This window comes from Ylistrum balloti, unplaced genomic scaffold (genome assembly GCF_031769215.1).
Source record: "Ylistrum balloti isolate Yb309-2 unplaced genomic scaffold, AGI_CSIRO_Ybal_v1 Utg369794, whole genome shotgun sequence".
In the NCBI taxonomy this organism is placed as follows: Eukaryota; Metazoa; Mollusca; class Bivalvia; order Pectinida; family Pectinidae; genus Ylistrum; species Ylistrum balloti.
In genome coordinates, this window is record NW_026781975.1 from 354,627 (window position 1) to 367,126 (window position 12,500).

At 35.4% G+C, this 12,500-nt stretch overlaps 1 protein-coding gene across 1 annotated transcript; it reads left to right on the top strand.

The window, feature by feature from the left end:
- The first annotated feature begins 2,710 nt into the window (after positions 1-2,710).
- Positions 2,711-11,166, top strand: LOC132544370 (transmembrane protease serine 6-like). Its single transcript, XM_060207955.1, has 7 exons — positions 2,711-2,771; positions 3,347-3,548; positions 4,671-4,728; positions 5,329-5,446; positions 8,524-8,688; positions 9,822-9,961; positions 11,005-11,166. The coding sequence occupies exons 1-7, from the start codon at positions 2,711-2,713 to the stop codon at positions 11,164-11,166; spliced, it is 906 nt and encodes a 301-aa protein (XP_060063938.1).
- The last annotated feature ends 1,334 nt before the right edge of the window (positions 11,167-12,500 follow it).

Below are 12,500 nucleotides of genomic sequence, written 5' to 3' on the forward strand. Positions count from 1 at the left end.
TAGTTGGGTTCTCATGCAATAGTGTTAGGCCTAAGTGATCCCCAGTTTATGTGTTAATTTGTATTCGATACTATCTGTGCATTTACGTGTATGTCCTTATTTGGTGTGTTACCTGTTAGGTATTGTCAGTGTCTGTCCTTATATGGTGTTGTCTTGGTAAGTCGTGCAAGAGTGAGTGTGTAGAGTAACAAATCTAGGGATAGCTCTGGGTGCGGAGCAGAACTACAGAATAGCCACCTCGCTCTGGACGTCCTCCGGATTCCAGGCACCACATATAGCGACAGGTATACATTACTGACACGACCCGACGGTTGGTGACGTGAGGTGCATTAGTGGAAACCAGCAAGCAAATATATATGTGCATGTCATTGCTGTACCACGGGTACAAATAAAAGAATTTTAAACACACAACGAATCCAGTTTTATTTGAAGGTGTGACATTTGGGTAGTTGAAGTCACCGACCTGATTAATGTTACTGCTGTCTTCTTCCGCGATACGGTTTATGGATTTTTGTTATTTCCTCAATGTTCATGGTGCTCCTGTGCGCCATGTAGAATTCACCAACTAATAGACCTTTGGTGTGTTAGAAAAACGAATTGCAGTTGTTCAGTTGCTATGATTTTATTTCTTGTTTCTTCTTTGTCATGCAACTTTATATTGGTTGTTTTTAATGATCTCATTCGATGAAATCCGTTATTTTTTAGTTTGCCAGTTTTTCTCAATACACATACACAGTAAACAACGAAAACTGAAACTAAGTAGTCCTATATTGTCCTAAGTTAATGGTTATTTATGGTACTATTGTGAAAAAAGGAACCAAAACCTGCGTTGTAATAATGAAAACTTTCATATTTTAGTTCTTCCTATCAGTACACTAAGAACAGTAACTGTAGTTTTCATGTAGTCTTCTCAATGGATTGTAAACAGACACACTCATAAATTGCACATTTAAATACAAATTTACTGACAGATGCATCTAGCAGCTGTTTCAACGTCTTAGGCTTTCTGTAATGCTAGGGGCAAAAAGCATAGAAATGTAGAAGGTAATATTAAAATATTAATCGTTTCGACTGGTGATATGTAAATTAGGTAGGTAGGTCAGTGGACCTTGTACTGTTCACACCACAGGGGCTTGCGACCCGAGATATGGTCTTAACTACATAAAGTAGTCTTAGTATTGATAAATATGACTAAAGTATACAGGTTTCATGTGTACAGAACCTGTGAATCGCACTCTCATGTCGGGTGATGCTTCATTTCGATATATCATAGTCTGTGATTTGGGTCATCTGGTTGTAGATTTTTACGTTATCTGATGTTTATCGCCGTGATGAAGGTCAGAATTAGATAAAATGTATCGTATGTCTTTGTAATACAATAACATCAACAGAACACTTCTAAAGGATTGTTTCTTCTCTACATTCAGGTGGTATTCATGTTTAAAAATCTTTTTCAATTTTGCTTTTATCTTTCATTTGACACGATTTGTCCGGTTGTTACGATGTCTACATCCACGTAACATGTTAGCATTGACTAAACTTACATCGATGGTGACCTGCACAAGAAAAAAGGGCTGGTGACATACACGGTGTAAAAAATGAATGGATATCTGTTTTAAGAGTAAGAAGGAGAAATCTTGACCCAAGGATAATATATCTCAGGGTATATTAACATGACCAGATATGTCGTGCTTGTTACCCTCGTCGTGCACTTATAACCGGTGTTAGTTGTACACCCAATAAACTGCAGCATTAGTTTGCTAAGTACAATTAGCAAAGAACATGGCCACTACGGCACAAATTTAACATCTAAACCATAGCAGGTTGTCAACATAGTTCACCACTTTAGTGTGTATTGTCACTAGTTTTTTATGATACGTTTTTATTCTGAATACTCTTTGATTTACTACATTAACTAGCACAATGTGTAATGTCTCGGGTTTGAAAAACCATTTTGAAATACAATCATTACAGATGCAGACAGGATAAAGTTCCTTTAATCAAACCTGCTGGTTGATGTGCATTCAGACTTCACCACTTGTTATCTGAGGTAAGCCATCATCTTCCAATATTTCGGTTCCTGAAAATTATTTACTTACTTTGTAATACACTTTCATTATCATTATCATCAAAGATATGAAAATATTATATATTTTTGTGGTATAATATTATTGATAACATGATAATTAGATACAATTTAATACATACAGCATATATATTATAATCATAGAATTATCTATAACATCGACAATGTCGTTGATGAAGTTTTACGATCGTCATTGAGATCTCATAGACAACATTTTTTTCTTGAGATATGAAGCTGGACATTCGTTTGCCTGTTGGTTCCGTTGTTGTATACCTTGTTCTCATTTACGAACCAGTCATTACTTATTTGGTTTGATAGAGATTTACATGACAGTTGTCGACGATGAAGCAGAAGACGCTTACTCCTTCAGAACGCATGACCTTATTTTTCCTTGTAATATTTCTGTGGTCTCCGTGTAAATTTTGCTATTGTTCTTATTTTGCATTCGTTTTATTGGATATGAGTTTGGATGATGGTTATGTTGACATGTGAAATTTTGATGTGTAAATGATTTGCTGTCAGTTCAATGTATCAGAAGATAACACAGCAAACTTCAAATAACTTGTATAAGTTTAGTTTGGTACAAAGATATCAACTGAAATGATTGTGGACATTGCAGAAACCATGGCACGGTTTATATATTCAGTTCTGCTCCTTTGCTTCGCGTCAGCAACAGCCGAGGAAGGTAAATGTACCCATTCAATTATACATCATTACACTTGATAAATTACACGACAATGAGAAAATTAGTTTTGAAGTGAAACTCATTTATTCTGATATTACTGATACTGGTTTGTTTAAACACGGAAGTGAGAGTTGATAAACAACCATAGCCTTAAGGTTGTAAAACTTGGATTCCATAATAATAATTTTTTAATTTCGAGATATTAAGTTCGAACAAAACTTTTTGTGTCTTTGGATTCTTTGAAAGCTGCAATGTATGGTTGGTTTTTCATCGAAGACATATACTCTAATATATTTTGTCCAAGTAATGTAACATCTACTAACAAACGTCCGTAGCTCGGTTTCAATCATTCATTGTACAAATCTTGATTATGAAAATCGTTGTCGTTCTTTAAGCATCATGAATAAGAGATGCAGCAAACCGCAATGACGTTAATTACCATAAGAAATGTAACCAATTCATGAAATTGTATTAGTAAAATAAGATTACGTTTAATGTTTCCTTCTTAAAGACAATGCTCCGTTTTCTTTTTGCATTTAAAAAAATTATATTCTTCTTGTGATACTAATTTGTAGAGGTGTTGTCCCGAGTGAAGAGGATCATTGGGGGATCGATCGCAACACGAGGCCAGTGGCCCTGGCTGGTCAGTCTCCACGGGAAGTTCATTTCAGAACGAATCCCTATTTTAGGAATACCTATAGCATTCCGGCATAAGTTCTGTGGTGGGTCCGTTCTAAACGATCGTTGGATACTTACAGCTGCGCATTGTTTTGACGGGTAAGAGCATTATATGTCGACAATATTACATTCCTTTATAATTGATACTAGTATAGGAAAAAGTTTGGAATTAGAATGTTTTACTGGTATTCCTTTGATGTACGTAATTATACAAAAGATACACATGTGAATAGCATCTATCACTACATTTAGAATAGATACTAAATAATAAATGAAACTAAATCATCAAGCTATTTCGTATCTCTAAAGCTCACAAAAGAAAAGAAAAAAAAGAAAAAGAAATGGAGAGGTACATTAACTCTCAAGATATGTCTTAATTTTTATGTATCTGAGAATTTCCAGAGATGACGAGTGCATGGAAGTCCAGTTGAACTGAAAAATAACCAAACCCTCATACTTATGACTACAGAATTTAACTTCTGATTGCAAACGTATCAATGCTCTGATGCTACCAATTTTGTCTCAATATCTGTAGCTTCTTCAACTGAATGAAAAAATGATAAACTACACGAAAAGGAGGAAGGAAAATATGGTGTTTTTAAAATTGAAGAATTCTGTCTAGCATAGATCTTCCTTCATAAGAGGATCATGTTATGGTGGTTATTCCTACCGAAAAATGTGGCTTTCTTGTTGTTCAGCTTTGTCATTTAGTACTCGTCAGTAATACTTCATCTTACAGTTGCTTTGTCATTTAGGCCTCGTCAGTGATACTACAGCATACAGTTGCTTTGTCATTTAGGCCTCGTCAGTGATACTACATCTTACAGCTGTTTTGTCATTTAGTACTCGTCAGTGATACTACATCTTACAGCTGTTTTGTCATTTAGGACTCGACAGTAATACTACATCTTACAGCTGTTTTGTCATTTAGGACTCGACAGTAATACTACATCTTACAGCTGTTTTGTCATTTAGTACTCGTCAGTAATACTACATCTTACAGTTGCTTTGTCATTTAGGACTCGTCAGTGATACTACATCTTATAGATGTTTTGTCTATTGGATTCGACAATGATACTACATCTTACATCTGTTTTGTCATTTAGGACTCAAAAGTAATACTACATCTTACAGTTGCTTTGTCATTTAGGACTCGTCAGTGATACTACATCCTACAGCTGTTTGTCCTTTTTTAAAAATTTGTTTATATGTTCCTTGTAGACCTGAAGGTCATATTTCAAACAGATGGGAGGCACGATTGGCAGCTACATCACTCAGGGTAGGTAAAAATTGAGGTTCAAATGTTGCATCTTTTATAAATATTGGTTAATAAATCGGGAACTGTATAGAAAATGGTGTGTATGTGTTTTCCTCATTGAAGGTATGGGTGTTTATCATATATACAAACGAAATATCTTAACTTCATTCACATCTTATGAATTATTTTGTAACTTATCTATCATATGACAACATGAATCAAATTAACGTTGGCATCGACCTTGTCAGCCATTTTACTTTTCAGAATTGCTTGTCATATAGTTCATAGTCAAAAGCATTTCAAAGTTAAGTTAGTAGTTTTCTTATCAATAAAAAACATTCGGCTTATTACGTGCATCTTTCTGCAATATTGTTTTGGCAGAAAAACTCAAACTTTTAATTTTGGGAGGTAAAATCTTAAGGCTCACTAATGCCAATTGAATGTCACAAGCAGTGTTTTATTTCAATGACTGATAAACAAAATAAATTCACAACATTTGGTAACTATATCCTTGATAAGGGTTTATAGATATTACAGCGACAAAATCGGAATATTCACCTTAAAATTTTATGAATTTCGTTATCATATTTGATGTGTCCCATTGCATTCATTTGATTTCAGAACAACTTTTTGGATACATTAAGGAATATTCTGTCCCATATAGTAGACAGGGAAGACTGGCGAACGTGGGAAATCGACATCGACAGGATTGTTATCCACCCCCGATATAACGCGTCAGGTTTGTCATGACACAGATGATCCAATATTTCCCAGATTGTTTTGCGGTTCCTTATTATCATGCAGCGGACTATGTTCCACTGCAATTGCCTAGCCTCCCAGTTTACAGGAAATTCCAGTAGTCAATTAGCGTCTAATTGTAAAATGTGATTGTTTATATACTGTAACCGTAAAATGGATTTACCTATGTTTATCTCCATGAAAATGATTTAACCGACAAATAATACATAGATAAAATATGTTGCTTCTGTATTTGATCATCCGTAGTGTGTTGCTGAAACCTGTTTTACAGCTCTTATGGTGAATAGTATTTTATATTTTGATTGGCTGATACCATGAACTTTGACCGAAAGTACTTCTTGCTCTTCGACATCATCATGTCTATTAATCACATAGACAATGAGGCACACGTTTAAACTCTTTCCGATTCTGTTTGAAGAACTAATTTGCGGTGGCACATCTTACACTAACAATATTGAAAACACAACTGCTGTCATTCTAACGTGAAATTGAATGACTGACGTTTGAACTTTGAATGAATAAACAAATTTGCGAGCAGAAGGCTTCATGTATCCCGAAATTAAAACGCACAAAAAGTAGTTAGCGATAGTTTTTGCGATAAGATTATTTTTATTTTAGTTTCTATCAATCCATTGCTTTGAGGTAATGATTATAATTCGTTATAAATCATGATATTGTTACACATTTCTGAAATTGTCAGTTTTGTAAATATAGATTAGCAGTATTTCACTATAGGTAATATTTTCGCGCCCCAATTATCATCGCAAACATAAGACACGTTGGTATAGAACCGGTTAATGCATCACGGGAATGTATATTTTACTGTAGTAGAAACATATGATGATCGCGGAGAGCGATCATGACCTTTGCCAAACTATGGTGCTACATTCTATTTCTTCGTGGAAAATGAAGCTGGTAGTGTTTGTTTTACTTCTTGAATCCGTTGTTGTATGCATTTTCTCATTTGAAATCTTGATTTACATGACGATTGTAGTCGATGAATCAAACCACGGTTATTCTTTTTTTTTCGGAACACCTCCGTCTCATTCTTTTTGTAAGTTTTCAGCAGTTTCCATATATATAAGTTTTTTGGCCGTAATTCGCCAAAGTTTTATTGTATATGATTTTAAAATAGGGTTATGTTCACATTTTCTTAATGTTACTGGTGTAAGAGGAGAGCGAATATTGTCTATCAAACTGTGGAGTACGAAAAGAGCGAATATAATATTTACCCAGCTCTGGTGTACGAGGAGAGTGAAAAAAGTATTTACCAAGCTCTGGTGTACGAGCAGAGCGAAAATAGTATTTACACAGCTGTAATGTACGAGCAGAGTGAAAATAGTATTTACCAAGCTCTGGTGTACGAGCAGAGCGAAAATAGTATTTACCAAGCTCTGGTGTACGAGGAGAGTGAATATAGTATTTACCAAGCTCTGGTGTACGAGGAGAGTGAAAATAGTATTTACCAAGCTCTGGTGTACGAGGAGAGCGAATATAGTATTTACCAAGCTCTGGTGTACGAGGAGAGTGAAAATAGTATTTACCAAGCTCTGGTGTACGAGGAGAGCGAAAATAGTATTTACCAAGCTCTGGTGTACGAGGAGAGTGAAAATAGTATTTACCAAGCTCTGGTGTACGAGGAGAGTGAAAATAGTATTTACCAAGCTCTGGTGTACGAGGAGAGTGAAAATAGTATTTACCAAGCTCTGGTGTACGAGGAGAGTGAAAATAGTATTTACAGAGCTGTAATGTACGAGGAGAGCGAATATAGTATTTACAGAGCTGTAATGTACGAGGAGAGCGAATATAGTATTTACAGAGCTCTGGTGTACGAGCAGAGCAAATAAAGTATTTACCAAGCTCTGGTGTACGAGGAGAGTGAAAATAGTATTTACAGAGCTGTAATGTACGAGGAGAGCGAATATAGTATTTACCGAGCTCTGGTGTACGAGGAGAGCAAATAAAGTATTTACCAAGCTCTGGTGTACGAGCAGAGCGAAAATAGTATTTACCAAGCTCTGGTGTACGAGAAGAGCGAAATAGTATTTACCAAGCTCTGGTGTACGAGGAGAGTGAAAATAGTATTTACCAAGCTCTGGTGTACGAGGAGAGTGAAAATAGTATTTACCAAGCTCTGGTGTACGAGGAGAGTGAAAATAGTATTTACCAAGCTCTGGTGTACGAGGAGAGTGAAAATAGTATTTACCAAGCTCTGGTGTATGAGGAGAGCGAAAATAGTATTTACCAAGCTCTGGTGTACGAGGAGAGTGAAAATAGTATTTACCAAGCTCTGGTGTACGAGGAGAGTGAAAATAGTATTTACACAGCTGTAATGTACGAGCAGAGCGAATATAGTATTTACCGAGCTCTGGTGTACGAGGAGAGCAAATAAAGTATTTACCAAGCTCTGGTGTACGAGGAGAGCGAAAATAGTATTTACCAAGCTCTGGTGTACGAGGAGAGTGAAAATAGTATTTACCAAGCTCTGGTGTACGAGGAGAGTGAAAATAGTATTTACCAAGCTCTGGTGTACGAGGAGAGTGAAAATAGTATTTACCAAGCTCTGGTGTATAAGGAGAGCGAAAATAGTATTAACCAAGCTCTGGTGTACGAGGAGAGTGAAAATAGTATTTACCAAGCTCTGGTGTACGAGGAGAGTGAAAATAGTATTTACAGAGCTGTAATGTACGAGCAGAGCGAAAATAGTATTTACCAAGCTCTGGTGTACGAGGAGAGTGAAAATAGTATTTACCAAGCTCTAGTTAACGAGAAGAGTGAAAATAGTATTTACAGAGCTCTAGTGTACGAGGAGAGCCGATATAATATTAACGAAGCTCTGGTGTCCGAGAAAAGCGAAAATAGTATTTAAACAGCTGTAATGGTAATTTATAGGAGATCCTCTTTATACTTGATCGAAACGCTACTTGCAAGTCCATCATAAATTGATTACCTACTTTGCCTTTATTGATAAATATGGTAGCTTAAATGATTTTGTCAATTGCTTGATTTTTGTGAATTTTGTTTTGTTGCAATAATGATTTTTTAATTGATTGATAGATTACTGGGCGAATGACATCGCTCTGGTACGACTTGAAGAACCCGTCCCATCCGGCCCACATTTTTCCCGCATATCAAGTATTAACCTTCCAAATTATGCCAATTTCTCATTCCCGGCTGTTGGAACCCACTGTACTATGAAAGGATGGGGATGTACTTCTGGCGGTAGGTTAATTCACCGTTACATCTTAATCCATTTTATTTATTATTTCTTCATTTATTTTATTATTATTTTCATTTTTAAAAACTTTTTTCAGTTCTTGGCCTAGTGTCATTTGTTTGCAATTTTTAACTCTATTTCCGCAAAAGAGTCACCCTCATTATCAACGTCATCACCATCATCTCAGCAATATCGGATTGTCAAGTTTGCTGGTTTTTACTTTTGTAATCAGTCACCCGAACTACACTCTGCATCACTATGGTTAATACTCTTCTCTGGTGACATTGAGTTATTTCTTGAGTCTACATTAGTATATACGTTTCATATCGAAAACAGGTTTCTATCAAATCACAATAGAGGCTTTCTGTGCCATTTTGAATAATATTGCGCCACCTTTCAGTACATATCTATATGAAGATGTGGTATACACATTTTGACAGCGTCAAAGTACACGCACATGAATATTTCCCTCCAATTCAGATTAAAATTGTCCCTGGTTTAGTATATATTTGGCATTCTTTTAATACATTAAGTAGGAATTTACATATAGCCTTTAGCTCTTCAATCAATGAGTGACTGTTAAATTGGAACAGCACAGAATAGCAGTGTTTATTTACATGACTGGTTTCCACATGTTAGTCAGGAAAACATTGCAAAGGTCAAACAACTTTAAAATATCTTGAGACAAACCGGTAAAGCTGTTTTATGTATAATAGTGAACTATTAAATTATTTCACACAATTGTTCCTACTGAATAAGTGTATTCCTAGGTTAATGTGCCATTGGATACCTCTACATAGACATATTTTATGCATACATTACGACAGCATTGTTACTACTGAGTATCGAGTTTCCTCAGTCTTCTAAAAAGTTTCAAAATTTAGGCACTTAACGTAACTGACAAATTTTAGAAGGACGAAACAGCAGTATGAAACAATTTGATTCCATGTGTAGCTCTCCTGTATCTAACTCTATGTATGTATTGAACGTTGCTGTCTATAATTCAATCATCGAGATCGTTGTAGTTTTCGCTCAGAAAAAGACTTTTGTCGATTGTTATCTTAATTGCTAAAAGGATATCCATACAAAGGCATCCAGCATTCTTTAACAACTTACCTTTTAATCATTTCTTTGAAAGGGGGACTAGTGTCTAACCACGCCCACTCCGTTGTTCTCCCGGTCTTTGATTCTGCATCCTGCTCTATCTTGCGGCGGGCTTCCAACAACCACAACCGTATTTGCGCTGGTTTCGACAACTCTAACAGGGGGATCTGTCCGGTAAGTGCCCCCCGTAAGAGGAGGTAAACCTACATTACTAGCATTTCTAACATGACAAAACCTTTTGCCAACATTTCAACATGAATCTTATTTTTTTTCAAAAATATGATTTTCTTTCGGCAGCTAACAAACACAGGGAGACACAGGTTAATGAAGGTAAAAGGAAAGCTTTATTGAGGTCACAGTGTTTTCTTTGGAGAATACTTTACTGGTAGAATATGAAGTTAGATGTGTTTGATTTTCGTCGATAAGCCTGGCGATTTTGTTTTTGTTGACTGTCCTTATTTGAAATTGACCAAGACTTGAAAGGCAATGAAACAGACGTTTACTATTAGGAAAAAGTAGTTTTCATGTTAATCTTATTCAACTGATCTTGGATTTGAAGATGAGTTCTGTGAGGAATATAATATGTAATAATAATAACGTTCAACTAGAAAAGAAAGGTATGTACATGCAAGACGGTTTCATTAGATGCATGTATAGATTATTCCCCTTTATTTATCCTCTTTTGGCCTTTACCTGGGATAACCTATCAAAGTATTGAGGACTTATTTACAGTGGTCTCCCTATTATCATCTTGCTCTAAATGTATATAGTTTTTTCTGTCCCGTTTGACGAATCGTAAGAGGTGACTTACCTACGAACGTCTCGAACTAATTACATAAAAAAAACTGTCTGTAATGGGCCCACATGTTGAGCGTTCGTACCAGTGGAGGTGATAATGACTTCTGTCCTCAGGCTGTGCTCTTTGTTATCGCTCCCCGTCGATGTAAGTATAATAGCGATGTCGAGGTTATGTGCTTGCGACACGGCATTTTAATGAAATAAGACATCGGAATGTGATGAAGTTACCTTTAACTGGCTTATATAAATTTGACCTAATCTACAATTTTCGAATTGCGTTATCATGAATGGCTACGCACATTCATTCAGTTTGCAAAAAGGGTTTTCTTTCACACCAGCATGAAACGAAAAATATATTGTTTTAACCGCGTTTAGCATTACCGTAAGTCCTTATTAAATATACAATTATATATTTTCAGGGAGATAGTGGTGGACCACTTTCTTGTTTGAATGAGAGAGGGGAGTGGTTACAAGTTGGTGTAGCCTCTTTCGCAAGCGTGCATCGTCCTGGGGATTACCCAGGTGTCTTCACGCGTGTCTCCTCCTACGTCAACTGGATACACAGTGTCATTTACAGATAAACCGTAATGTCTTTCGTGACAGCACAGACTTACAAAAGAATTTGCTGATGTCTTGACATTTTTATTCGGGAACATTTTATGTATATATACTGAGATAGAATAATAAATGTTGTTAATGGTTATGGATATGCCCATTTGAAGCTTCATCTTCTTTCCGTAGTATTGCATATCACTTGAATCGTCATTTCTTAAAGTTTCATATTAATAGCTTTACGTTATATGCTTCAAAACGTCAAATAAATAAAATCAAAGTTTTTTTTTTAAATTTAAATGAGCTGTAAGATTGGATTTGATAATTTTCTATTTCTTGTATGATTGTAGCTGAAATTTGCCCTTTTTATTTAACTACTAACAACGTGATATCTCATTTTCAAATAGTTTTATTGACAAAGATACAAATAAAAACGATAAAGGTATTGCATGTATGACAGATTTATACATTATATACGTTATATATGGCATATATGGCAATTTAAAAAAATGCACGCAAAGTCTATTAAAATGTGGGATTATGATTTCTTCAATATTTCTAAAACTCAAACTTTTCAAATTCAATACAATACAAATCATCCTCACAGCGACAGATACCGGCCCATTTCACTAGCCACAATGACATCTATAGATGGAGTTTAGAAATTCGATTCCTTGAAAGAAGTAATCTTATGTGGAATAAGTCATCTAATAACATGTACATACATGTAGATACCTCAAACATTATCTGATATAGAAGGCACTGCTTTCAGATTACTGGTAGTAAAGATGATAAAGACAAAAGAAAAACATTACATATATACACACTTGTATATACATAATATATAACGTAATGTTTAACGTAAGGACACCTGTTGACATAATTAACATGTGGAACTTTGAGTAAGTAAAATATTCATATAAAAATAAATCCATATATTATACATAAATACATATTTGCAAGGTAGTGTAAATATATGGTTTTGAACTGTACAGAAGCGTATATTGTGCAAATAACGTCCGAATCAAAAACGAAATTAACGGAAGAGGAAATCATGAAAATTGTGTCTGGTTGACAACATTTTCGTCGAGTTTGGTGATAAAGTCTTCCAACAGATTTTTTTACATGTCTATGGGAATTAAATAATTCCAAAGCAGATCACAAAGACCATGCCAAGTTGTTTAATTTCACTATGAGATATATTGGCGACTTCTTTTCATGAAACAGCAAGAAATTGATTGACAGCGTCCATCTTATATGCCTACCAGAAATGGAAATCAAGGACTCTTCTGCATCAGCTGCTTATATCGACCTTTTCCTATAACGAAATCAACACGACCAGCTTTCCACTAAGCTGTACAAT